A 14,109-nucleotide genomic window follows, 5' to 3' on the forward strand; every position below is an offset into this window, starting at 1 on the left:
CTGTATAGGACTCCATGTAATAATTTCTGATTAAACTATATAAACCACCTAAAACATATTTAATATAACTATATTATTCGTCCTAATTGGTAAATGTAAAGCATTTCATTGTTTATGCTTTACCACAATTACGTTATTTGAGACCAGAAACACTGATAACGTAAAATAAAGAAATAACCAGATACAAATTGTGTTGTTTCTGTAAATATTATAATAAATTTTATTACTTTTAAAATGTAATAAGACAAATCTGCACAGCAGAAATAACTTTTTAAAAAGGGTATGACCCCTCTTAGTTTGTGCAAATAATTTGATTTTGTAAACATTAAAAGGCAAGTGTTCAAGTTTCATCTCAAAATACAGTTAAATTGCTACAAAAATAAACTTGACCACCGTTAAATTAGACATTTAAAAAATAATCCCAGGCAGCTGAATTTGTAACACTGTTTTCCTCCTCACGTTTGTTGTTAATGCTCTGTTTTACTATATCTGAAATGGGAAAGATTTTAAATAGTCCTTTAAAACTCGGTTGACAGGTATTTTGTCCAAGTTTTGTCTCCCGAATGTTGCCAATATGCTTTTTCGACAGAGTTCTTGTAGAGGTCTTAATCGAACCTTCCTTAACGGAGAAACCAGCATCTTTTTAGGAGACAATAAATAATGTTCCACCAGCTGGAAAATGCAGTTAAATGACTCTTTGCTGCCATCTAGGCTGAATCTCCCAGCCTGAAAGTGGATTCTGATGCTGATAGGTCCTTTGGCTGTTGTAACACTGATGGCGAAAAAGCAATTCTTCTGTCTACTGTCCCTAATGAGGAAAGTACCAACTGGCTCTAGCCTTAGCTTCTCATGGGCCACATTGACTGTCATAGGTCCCCAGTAAAAGCCACAGCTATCCAGCATGCTGCTGGTCTTAGTGATGATAGTGAAATCCGACTGAGAGCGGAAGGTACGAAAGTGCGTGTCACTAAGCAGTGTTGCAGGGATGGGACGTCCTGGGCTGTTATGAATGGCTCTGGCAGGCTGGATCTGGGAACGATCAGAGTTTGAGGCATCCAGGTGTTGAGATCTCCGGTCTGAAATTGCATTATCTGCTTCCACTTTGCTGTGTGCTACCATCCTATAGACTTGACCAACCTATGTGGTCTTCCATAGCGTCCCTTCTCGTGGCAGTGCAGTCGTTCTTCTGAAGAAAACAAAAAAAATAGATATGGTTACTTTCTAGGCATCAATCTCATACATACAAAAAGCAATGGATAACAAATGTATTCTAACACACATAATTAAATTCTCTAAGTGACCGAGAGTTGTTATTTCAGATAGTCGACAGGTCTAACATCCAATGAACTCACATCCAGAAATATGCAATAAACATCAGGCAGTAACAAACAATTCTTCAATACAGCGACTAAGGCAACAATCTAACACACTGCAACATCAGGCTGCAGTCAGTGACAACCTCCATTCAGCTCTTGTGCCAAACTGCATCTCAAACCTGCATTTCCCATCACCGACTTGTGAAAAGCAGATTTCTATTTTTACCCTGTTTGCAGTAAGTGACGAGTTCTTGGTAAAGCCAAACAGCCTCTGATACACAATGCAAGTCTGTATTACCCCTCTTTCCTGTTACTCAGCCTTTACGGTCTATGACTTGGTCGGTGCTAAATTGCTTCCTATCAAATAATATGTTTTAAAGTCATGTACAGACAGCGTGGTTCAATAAATCGTTGCTGATTGACTTGACCTAATCTTTGCATGAGATTTTAGAATTCAGCTCTTTCTAGAAGAAGTAGTATCCACTTATTGACTGCATCAGTAAATGGTGGAGAAGCAAGCAGGCATTCTCAGAAAACAATTCCCTACAGCCATTTTTTACAGCTACACTAGCACACAGGCATTGATTTCAAAACAAGCATTTAGGTTGATTGCTCTCTCTCTGAATGGTCACTGGCAGCTCTGGTTGTCTATTGGAAGCGCTTTCTGTGGATACAAATCCCACCTCCAGTACTTAACCCTTCCAGGAGGTATATTTTCCTGGCACTAGTCACACAGCTGCACACATCCTATGTACTTGTATGACCTTAAGAGACACATGCTAAGTTATAAGACCCCCGAAAACTGATCAAACTATGCATGATATAGGAAATATCCAGAATAACAGACCTTAGAGTGTTAAGTTGAAATGTTAGATATCTTACAGTTATAGCCATCACTAATACTTATGGACATGCAACCTTACAGAACGGTGCAGAATAAGAGGATTTTCCATATAATCAGAATTATTATATTTTTCAAACAGTCCTTCCAGAATTTTTTATACAGCTTTAAGGAAATGTCACGTAATTCATAATGCACCAAATCTAATGCTAGGCACACAACTGTGGGGACCAGGTGGAATATATATCTATTTTAGGTACTGATTACAACCAAATTTGTTGGTCCCTTTGTGACCGAGTTGTACATATGGTACAAGGCCTTTTCATCAGGACTATAGTACAACAGGAGCATATACCCAGCCATGTTGTCTAACCAGTATTGCATTACATTCCTAGGAATAAAATACCTGTGTTATGAAATATCTGGCAATGGAATTGACAGCACAGCTTCTACTAGCTTGGTAAAGCCAGTGATCTGAACTAATAATGCAAAGCAGTGACATTACACACGCAGAGCTTTAACTGGCCTCTGTCAGCAATGCAGTGCTATGCACAAATAATCTGCTCACATGTATGTCCTATTGATTGTAAGCTTGCGAGCAGGGCCTTCCTGCCTATATATCTGTCTGTTATAAGCCAGTTTTGTTCTATTAATGTCTCCAATTGTAAAGCGCAACAGAATATGCTGTGCTATATAAGAAACTGTTAATAAATAAATAAATGTAACAGGGAATTGTGCTACCTGGGCTACATCAGGGCAGGACACGATCACTTCCAAGCTACGCCTCCATTTGTCCTCTTTAGAAGTTTGGATAAATCTCCACCAAGGTCACAAACCCAATATGTAAAATCTCTATTTAGATCTAACCCTGTAAAAGCTGAATTGTGCATAGAGAAACACTGCTTCTCCCATGGCAGATATACACAGTCAGGGGGGTGTTCAGTCATATGCAAAATGTCATCCTCTGTATAATTATACTTATCAGGGGTGGTCTTCTGTCATATGCAAAATGTCATCCTCTGTATAATTATATATTTAATCAGGGGGGTCTTCTGTCATATGCAAAATGTCATCCTCTGTATAATTATATTTAATCAGGGGTGGTCTTCTGTCATATGCAAAATGTCATCCTCTGTATAATTATATTTAATCAGGGGGGGTCTTCTGTGATATGCAAAATGTCATCCTCTGTATAATTATATTTAATCAGGGGGGGTCTTCAGTCATATGCAAAATGTCATCCTCTGTATAATTATATTTAATCAGGGGGGGTCTTCTGTCATATGCAAAATGTCATCCTCTGTATAATTATATTTAATCAGGGGGGGTCTTCTGTCATATGCAAAATGTCATCCTCTGTATAATTATATTTAATCAGGGGGGGTCTTCAGTCATATGCAAAATGTCATCCTCTGTATAATTATATTTAATCAGGGGGGGTCTTCTGTCATATGCAAAATGTCATCCTCTGTATAATTATATTTAATCAGGGGGGGGTCTTCAGTCATATGCAAAATGTCATCCTCTGTATAATTATACTTATCAGGGGGTCTTCTGTCATATGCAAAATGTCCTCCTCTGTATAATTATATTTAATTAGTGGGGGGGGGTCTTCAGTCATATGCAAAATGTTATCCTTTGTATAATTATACTTAGTCGGGGGTGGAGTTCAGTTATGTGGACAATGTTACCCTCTGTACAATCACGATGATGGGTATATACACACTGGAATGCCATCAGACTCTGGAATTACAGTCACAGTGTATATAAGCCAGTGACCAATGTACAGTACAGCAGGCCATTTAAAAGTACTGCCGTCTCCTATGCAGCGTTACAATATATCATATAGTAAAATGTGCTACATATCTATATCTAACTCTGTACAGTATGTGTGTGCGTGTGTATATATAAATATATATATATATATATATATATATATATATATATATCTTTATATGTATTTAATAGTATTCAGCAACAGAAGAGCTAGTGCAGCAAATTGTAGATTTTTGTCCCTCACCTGCTGTTTGTATGACGGCAGATCCTCTCGAGTACCCAAATATTCCACAATAATTGTGACGATTATGATGATGGGAGAGGTCTCCACTGTATTCCAGAGGCAGATCTACAGGAGTATTAGTCCTTGGGAGGCCAGCAGTAATATAAATCATAATATCCAGTCCAGTGCAATCCAGGTGTCCGGATAAATGCTCTGCAGTGTGAGTGCGCCAGTGCTATTGCCAGCTGTCAATTGGCTCTGGCTCCACTGTCTGGGACACGTTCGCTTATGTACTTAGCCCTCCCTCCAGTCCTTCCCCGCCTCCACCCAAAGGCGGCGACTGCTGCTTTCTGTGAAAACACGTGAGCAGCTCCCAGCTGAGGACACACAGAGCTACTTTCACTTTCTATTTCTCCGCCAGCTTCTGGGAAACAGAGAGGGAGAGGGAGTTAGGGTAACGCTGGGAGTCTGCGAGCACAGGGAAACGATACACATGATCCTGCTCAGCCTGCTCTCCAGAAATGAAGAACACAAGGAGATGGGAGGAACCACAGTATTTCTTTATGTGCTGTCCATTTACGTTTCTGTTCTAAGAAATAGGGAATGAGGAATTGTCTGTCTCTGCTATACATACCTGTGTCATTGTATGGCCAGCTACAGGAATTGCTCTGCAATATTCTGAAAAGAATCCGAGGGGTTTGCTCAGAATCTCCTGCTCTTACAAGAAAGCCAGTGTTTCATTAGCTGCCAGATGCTGCTAATAAGATAAGAGAGTCAACTGTATCTTATGTTGAATTTCATCAATTTGATTTTACCTTTTCATATAAAAATTTTTCTATATCTGTAAAAACCACAATTTTTCCAAATAATTTTATTTATCGAATTCAGTTCTTTGCGGTGTGCCACCGCCATGCTCGCCTGCGCACTTCATGGTAGAATACGGTAGCCTGCACCGCGATGGTGAATCAGGTTACTGACCACAAAGTTTCTTTTGGCCAATTTCCAGCAGGCACTTTGTGGCCAACGCTTAGGCCGTATTCAATTAGCTGCGGTAAATTATGGTGGCTAATTTCCTCGCCTGGGGCTATCCAACTTGCCCCGATGCTGGCACTGATTGGGGATTTTGTTTCGCCTGCCAAATCTGTGATGAGAAGCCATTCTTCTCCCGATCGCGGCAGTGAAAATACATAGGTCCGCGACTTTTCACGGATCCTATGTGTTTTCATGAGAAAAGTAAAAAATTTTCGGGCGTAAAAAACAAGGTTTAATTGGATACCACGGAAAAAAATTTGGCAAAAAAGACCTGAAAATCGGCGTAAAAAAACAGTTTTTTGCGTCCAAAACTTTTTCACTGCTATATGAATACCGGCCTTAGAATGGAATATCCCCTTAAGTTTATTATAATTAAGGGGCCTATGTATTAAGGTTGATTTTCATACAATTATGTAGAAACTACAGTTTCTGTATAATTTTGTGAGCTGTTGCTATGGGGTCTACTCAGCATTGATTTTTTTACTATGATTTCCGTATTTTTTATGTAAATCCTGTATTCAGCAATGGGATAATGGAGAAGATAGCGCAATTATCTTCTCCATTAATGCCCATCTCGCAGAGTACTGCACTGTATGGATCAGCCAATGATCTCTACAGTGCTTTAACGCTTTTTGCTATTCAGCATAGCAAAAAGTGTAAATTTACGTGAAAAATCGTTACTTTATATAACTCCATCTCAGAATGGTGTTATGTGAAGAAAATGCATTAAATTTCATGAAAACTGCAGGGACAGAGGGAAATTTTCCCATAAGTCCCTGCAGCATCCTGTAACACCGCCCAGTCTCCGTCCCTGCTTCCTGGTGACTGCCAGCAGATTAGACCAATTAGAGCTTGTTAAACCTGCCGAAAGTGATTGACATGCGTACACAGGCTTTATATTAGCCTGTATACATTTATATTTATGTGCTATTATATTTAAAATGTATATATACATTCTAAATATAAAAGCACATAAATATACATGTATACAGACTAATATAAAGCCTGTATACACATGTCAATCTATTTGGACAGGCTGGAGTTATACTTAACTGTCCGTGGTCACCGCAAAGCAGGGACCCGAGACTGTTTCCGAGTGCATGACTGAGCTTGCACAGGAGCAGAAACAGAAAGGATTGTTTTCAGAAACCGAAAACAATGCCTTCTGTAGAATCGCAGGCGCAGCGTGTTATTGCAACCGCTGTCCCTACAAAAAATAATGCTGAATAGCAGCCATAAATATTTATAATTGATAAAAAATCGTAATATTCTAGGCAACATCGTCATTATTGCTGAATAGACCCCTATGTACTAACAGCACAATGCAGAGTGCTTGTTAGCACTGCAGATCACAGTCCCCATTATTATCAATGGGGACTACGATCTCAGCCCTATGTGAGTTTGGCCCCAGTAGTTTAAACCATCTATGGAGGCTCCAGGAGCAGGAGAGAGATCTTTCGATCCTCTGGCCGGTGGCAGAAGCTGACACTGCATGTCAGCTTCCACAGAAGTCTGTCATCCGCGATTTGAATACTAAATAATCACAGCAGTTCCGTGATTATTATTATTATTATTGTTATTATTATTATATAGGCCCCTAAGGCCCTCATTCAGAGCCGTACGCTCTGAGCAGAGCGCACGCTCTGAATGAGGGCCGGCCTCCATGAAAATGGAGCGTCCTCCTGGACGCTCGTATAGCTGTGGGTCACCACCCACAGCCTATACGAGCATGCAGTTTGATGGCCGCGATGGTCGTGACCATCGCGACCATCGAAATTGCGAGCCGGAGCCTGCGGTTGAGGTTTTCAACCGCAAGCTCCGGAGTGATTTTGGCTCTATCAGAGCCAAAATCACTCCCACTGACATCACTAGTGATGTCAGTAGGCCGGCTTCTGACGGGAGGCGTTCCCGTGGGAACGCCCCCGTCAGGGAGGCACGCCCCCGGCACGCCTACCAAAGGGGGCGTGCTGTCAATCAACATCGACAGCACGCCCCCTTTGATCAGACACAACGAGCGAAGGACTTTCCTTCGCTCGTCGCGTCTGGCGCATGCGCACGACGGAGCTCCCTCCGTCGTGCGCATGCTCAGTCCAGAACATCGACCCACTTGCGAGCGAACAGCCGCTCGCGAGTGGGTCTGAATCAGGCCCTAAGTCAGTTAATAAAAGTGATAATTAACAAACAGCATATCAAGTACTTCACTATCTTACTGTAATGTCCCATAAAATACTAATATATTAATACAAAAAGAGCTGGTACTATATCCATTATACTACTATGAAATAAAATATTAGCAATTTTATGAATAAGTGGCCAGGTTACCTCCTGCAAACCCGGGGCCTGTTAGTGAGGTGCACGATGACCACATACATACGTAGACAGATAGAGATTGTCACCTGAGCACATTTACCAACATGTAAAGTATGATTATTATCAGACATAGGGTCTGATTCTGAGTCATACTGAGTCTGATTCTAAAGCCGTGCCGATTGTCACAAAATTAAGACGCCCAATTGCAGCGTCCTGAGAGCACATTTCTGTGTGTGTCTTTAGATGCACCATCGGTCACAGCATCACAACTATGTCAGATGTGGTTCTCTGAGCATGGCCTCCTGTGTGAGCGGTTCAGCGTCATTGGACGCAGCTGCTTTCACGCTTTCAGCAGAACGTCCGCATCGGCTTCGCCACTCCCGTTACCTCCCAGGAACACCCACTATTCCGATTCTGTACTGCGTCTCTGAGCGCTGACAATCGGGACACATGCGATGTGCGACTCAGATGCATGTGTAGATGTAAACATCGGCCACTGCGTGCTGGATCAATGCTTTGTCCGGCTCAGAGACAGGCTGTAATATTGTACCAATATCAGCATTTATAGCCAGCAACGGCCAGGCCTTATCACTCTATGCCAGCTTTATACAGTAGCTTCTACGATACATTCATACAGTCAGGTGCATAAATATTGGGACATTGACAGCATTTTCATATTTTGGCCTCTATTCACCACCACAATGGCTTTGAAATGAAACAAACAAGATGTTCTTTAACTGCAGACTTTCAGATTTAATTTGAGGGTAATTACATCCAAATCAGGTGAACGGTGTATTAATTACAACAGTTTCTATATGTGCCTCCCACTTTTTAAGGGGCCAAAAGTAATGGGACTATCAACTCAAAAGTTATTTCATGGAGAGGTGTGAGCTATTCCCTCATTATTTCATTATCAATTAAGCAGGTAAAAGGTCTGGAGTTGATTCTAGGTGTGACATTTGCATTTGGATTCAGTTGCTGTCGACTCTCAATATGAGATCCAAAGAGCTGTCACTATCAGTGAAGCAAGCCATCATTAGGCTGAAAAATCAAAACAAACCCATCAGAGAGATAGCAAAACATTAGGTGTGGCCAAATCAACTGTTTGGAACATTCTTAAAAAGAAAGAACGCACCGGAGAGCTCAGCAACACCAAAAGACCCGGAAGACCATGGAAAACAACTGTGATGGATGACAGAAGAATTATTTCCCAGGTGAAGAAAAACCCCTTCACAACAGTTGGCCAAATCAAGAACACTCTCCAGGAGGTAGGTGTATATGTGTCAAAGTCAACAATCAAGAGAAGACTTCACAAGAGTGAATATAGAGGGTTCACCACAAGATGTAAACCATTGGTGAGCCACAAAAACAGGAAGTCCAGATTAGAGTTTGCCAAACGAAATCTAAAAAAGCCATTACAGTTCTGGAACAACATCCTATGGACAGATGAGACAAAGATCAACTTGTACCAGAGTGATGGGAAGAGAAGAGTATGGAGAAGGAAAGGAACTGCTCATGATCCAAAACATACCACCTCATCAGTGAAGCATGGTGGTGGTAGTGTCATGGCGTGGGCATGTATGGCTGCCAATGGAACTGGTTCCCTTGTATTTATTGATGATGTGACTGCTGACAAAAGCAGCAGAATGCATTCTGAAGTGTTTCGGGCAATATTATATGCTCATATTCAGTCAAATGCTGTTTTTGTGGCTCACCAATGGTTTACATCTTGTGGTGAACCCTCTATATTCACTCTTGTGAAGTCTTCTCTTGATTGTTGACTTTGACACATATACACCTACCTCCTGGAGAGTGTTCTTGAATTGGCCAACTGTTGTGAAGGGGTTTTTCTTCACCAGGGAAATAATTCTTCTGTCATTAACCACAGTTGTTTTCCGTGGTCTTCCGGGTCTTTTGGTGTTGCTGAGCTCTCTGGTGCGTTCTTTATTTTAAAGAATGTTCCAAACAGTTGATATGGCCACACCTAATGTTTTTGCTGTCTCTCTGATGGGTTTGTTTTGGGTTTTCAGCCTAATGATGGCTTGCTTCACTGATAGTGACAGCTCTTTGGATCTCATATTGAGAGTCGACAGCAACTGATTCCAAATGCAAATGTCACACCTAGAATCAACTCCAGACCTTTTACCTGCTTAATTGATAATGAAATAACGAGGGAATAGCTCACACCTGTCCATGAAATAGCTTTTGAGTTGATAGTCCCATTACTTTTGGCCTCTTAGAAAGTGGGAGGCACATATAGAAACCGTTGTAATTCCTACGCCGTTCACCTGATTTGGATGTAATTACCCTCAAATTAAATCTGAAAGTCTGCAGTTAAAGCACATCTTGTGTGTTTCATTTCAAAGCCATTGTGGTGGTGAATAGAGGCCAAAATATGAAAATTCTGTCAATGTCCCAATATTTATGCACCTGACTGTATGAATGTATCGTAGAAGCTACTGTATAAAGCTGGCATAGAGTGATAAGGCCTGGCCGTTGCTGGCTATAAATGCTGATATTGGTACAATATTACAGCCTGTCTCTGAGCCGGACGAAGCATTGATCCAGCACGCAGTGGCCGATGTTTACATCTACACATGCATCTGAGTCGCACATCGCATGTATATTTATGCACCTGACTGTACTTATACACTATACTGTAGGTTTGCTCCATATTCTATAGATTTATTTGCAAAGTATATATATAAAAATATTGAATATTTTGTTGGAAGCCAAAGCTGAAAACTTTACTGCAGGGTTGCCAATATTCTGGTTTCCCCTTCTGGGAGGGAGCAGCCAGATCGTCATTGCAGAGGGCCTGACCGGACAGGTTTGTGGGCAGAGTGGGGGCTTGGCCATGCGATCGCATCATTTTGGCCTTGCACCCGCTACATAATGCCGAGATCACCAGCATTGTGAAGCAGGGGGCGGGGCCGAAATGACGCGATTCAGCATGGCCAAATCGGGAGGGTAGGCAAGTATGCTCTACTGTCATTTTAAAACTCTACCCCCTTACATATGTTCAACTCTAGCTTGTTCTATTTTCTGAAGCAGGTTATTGCCAGGCAGATTAGTCTGATTAGGTGTGGCTTGGTCAGCTACAAGCTAAAATGATGTCATTGCTTTAGGATTAGAGATTGGGTTTCTTCCAACTGTTCTGCCAATTCCTAAGAAGCAGCAAAGCTCTTTGTTTCATCCATGGAACTGTAAAATATAGTTAGAAGCAGCCCAATTCCTAATCGTTCTGCAACTTTAACATTGCAACATGTGATAAAGGAGCACATTTACTATGTATCGGGTTTCAGACCGGATAATTCGAATTACTTATCGCCGTTATTTACGGCAATAAGAAATGAACTTTCCCCCATATGTACTAAGAATTACATGCAGGGACAGGTGCTCTGAAAGGAGCACATCCCTGCGATGTGTAAAAAAAGGAAAATGATTACAAAAGCAATCATTTCACTTCTATATCGTGAGCCAGCACCGTCATTTTTACTACTATAAGATAACGCCATCTGCGGCCAGTAACATCGCTAATATATCCTCACCACAGATAGAGGAGCACAAGATGATTAGCATTGTATGGCTTCGATAATACGGTGATATGTACAACCGAACATTGTGGAGGCACATTGCAATGAATGGAACCGGCACCAAATTCTTGGATAACGCTGTGTTTGGTATAATATTTACATTGTGTTCATTTTACAAGCGCATCATTTCTGGTGTAAGTACAGTAGCACCTTATTTGCCTTAATGTGTGTAGTATGATTGATGACAAGATTTCATTACTTCTTCCCCAGAAATGTATCTGATAATATGTAACTTATTTCCATATTTTAACTACAGAGCAGCTGATATAGAACACGTCAGGTTTTTAATAAGCAAATAAGACCGATGTGCCAAAAATCAATTATTTAATTCAGTGTCCATTTAATTTTCTTTGTTGAATAAAAAATTGTTCTAGTCTCTACCTCCCAACTTATAGCCTTTGCCTAATTGCATTTCTCAGTGCTGCAGCTCTCACACAGGAACAGCAGATCTTGTGGGACTATGGACCTGGTTCAGAGAAGTACGTAATACTGATGTATACACAGTTGAGCGATTATCGGTGGTCTGTGCATGCGTCTGAGTTGCAATGCGCATGCGTCAAGGTACATTACAGTCGTCGCCTGCAGTAAACATTTCTTCGCAAAGTGATTGACAGGAAGGGTCCGCTTGTGGGTGGCAATGGGGTGGCGACTTAAAAGCAGGTGTGTCGTGACCGTTATTTGGGTTGTGTCGCTGCCTACGATCCCGTATGCAGTAAGAATGGCTATGGGTTCTCAGTTCCGGAGGTCATTATGCAGGACCATAGAGTTACTCAGGTTCGATAATCAACTGATCTGCAACCGAGTTGCATCTTTTTAAGCAGTGGTTTGAATTTGCGAGGCTGTCGGTGGGCATCTCAATACAAATCCACATTTACATATTTTGTGCACAACCACTGCATACAAATTCGCAGCTAAGGTGGCATTAGCGTCCATCTCTGAATCAGGCTCATAGTTGCCAGTGCTCTTCTTTCTCCAGGCAGAAGAGTCCTGGCTGGCATGGAGTGGTGGCAGAGAGGAATATACATCGGCTGGCGTGGAGTGCTGGCAGAGAGGAATATACATCGGCTGGCGTGGAGTGCTGGCATAGAGGAATATACATCGGCTGTTGTGGAGTGCTGGCAGAGAGGAATATACATTGGCTGACGTGGAGTGCCGGCAGAGAGGAATATACATCGGTTGGCGTGGAGTGCTGGCAGAGAGGAATATACTTCAGCTGGCGTGGAGTGCTGGCAGAGAGGAATATACATCGGCTTGCGTGGAGTGCTGGCAGAGAGGAATATACATTGGCTGATGTGGAGTGCCGGCAGAGAGGAATATACATCGGTTGGCGTGGAGTGCTGGCAGAGAGGAATATACATCGGCTGGCGTGGAGTGCTGGCATAGAGGAATATACATCAGCTGTTGTGGAGTGCCGGCAGTGAGGAATATACACCGGCTGGCGTGGAGTGCTGGCATAGAGGAATATACATCGGCTGTTGTGGAGTGCTGGCAGAGAAGAATATACATTGGCTGGCGTGGAGTGCTGGCAGAGAGGAATATACATCGGCTGGCGTGGAGTGCCGGCAGAGAGGAATATACATGGGCTGACGTGGAGTGCCGGCAGAGAAGAATATACATCGGCTGGCGTGGAGTGCTGGCAGAGAGGAATATACATCGGCTGTTGTGGAGTGCCGGCAGAGAGGAATAAACATCGGCTGGCGTGGAGTGCCGGCAGAGAGGAATATACATCGGCTGGCGTGGAGTGCCGGCAGTGAGGAATATACATCGGCTGGCGTGGAGTGCCGGCAGAGAGGAATATACATCGGATGGCGTGGAGTGCCGGCAGAGAGGAATAAACATCGGTTGGCGTGGAGTGCCGGCAGAGAGGAATATACATCGGCTGGCGTGGAGTGCCGGCAGAGAGGAATATACATCGGCTGGCGTGGAGTGCCGGCAGAGAGGAATATACATCGGTTGGCGTGGAGTGCCGGCAGAGAGGAATATACATCGGCTGGCGTGGAGTGCCGGCAGAGAGGAATATACATCGGCTGGCGTGGAGTGCCGGCAGAGAGGAATATACATCGGTTGGCGTGGAGTTCCGGCAGAGAGGAATATACATTGGCTGGCGTGGAGTGCCGGCATAGAGGAATATACATCGGCTGTTGTGGAGTGCCGGCAGAGAGGAATATACATCGGCTGGCGTGGAGTGCCGACAGAGAGGAATATACATCGGCTGGCGTGGAGTGCCGGCAGAGAGGAATATACATCGGCTGGCGTGGAGTGCCGGCAGAGAGGAATATACATCGGCTGGCGTGGAGTGCCGGCAGAGAGGAATATACATCGGCTGGCGTGGAGTGCCGGCAGAGAGGAATATACATCGGCTCGCGTGTAGTGCCGGCAGAGAGGTATATAAATCGGCTGGCGTGGAGTGCCGGCAGAAAGGAATATACATCGGCTGGCGTGGAGTGCCGGCAGAGAGGAATATACATCGGCTGGCGTGGAGTGCTGGCAGAGAGGAATAAGCATCGGCTGGCGTGGAGTGCTGGCAGAGAGGAATATGCATCGGCTGGCGTGGAGTGCTGGCAGAGAGGAATATGCATCGGCTGGCGTGGAGTTCCGGCCGAGAGGAATATACATCGGCTGGCGTGGAGTTCCGGCCGAGAGGAATATACATCGGCTGGCGTGGAGTGCCGGCATAGAGGAATATACATCGGCTGTTGTGGAGTGCCGGCAGAGAGGAATATACATCGGCTGGCGTGGAGTGCCGACAGAGAGGAATATACATCGGCTGGCGTGGAGTGCCGGCAGAGAGGAATATACATCGCCTGGCGTGGAGTGCCGGCATAGAGGAATATACATCGGCTGTTGTGGAGTGCCGGCAGAGAGGAATAAACATCGGCTGGCGTGGAGTGCCGGCAGAGAGGAATAAACATCGGCTGGCGTGGAGTGCCGGCAGAGAGGAATAAACATCGGCTGGCGTGGAGTGCCGGCAGAGAGGAATAAACATCGGCTGGCGTGGAGTGCCGGCAGAGAGGA

General features: G+C 43.5%; 1 protein-coding gene across 1 annotated transcript; it reads right to left on the bottom strand.

Annotated features, from left to right (window-relative positions):
* Nucleotides 1-206: 206 nt before the first annotated feature.
* Nucleotides 207-4,446, bottom strand: SOCS1 (suppressor of cytokine signaling 1). The gene is made up of 2 exons (XM_088466923.1): nt 4,178-4,446; nt 207-1,186 (listed from the first exon to the last, which is right to left on the bottom strand). The coding sequence occupies exon 2, from the start codon at nt 1,117-1,119 to the stop codon at nt 484-486; it is 636 nt and encodes a 211-aa protein (XP_088323049.1). The 5' UTR covers nt 1,120-1,186; nt 4,178-4,446; the 3' UTR covers nt 207-483.
* Nucleotides 4,447-14,109: the final 9,663 nt, after the last annotated feature.

Source organism: Taudactylus pleione, unplaced genomic scaffold (assembly GCF_031769625.1).
Source record: "Taudactylus pleione unplaced genomic scaffold, aTauple2 ptg000066l, whole genome shotgun sequence".
Classification (NCBI taxonomy): Eukaryota; Metazoa; Chordata; class Amphibia; order Anura; family Myobatrachidae; genus Taudactylus; species Taudactylus pleione.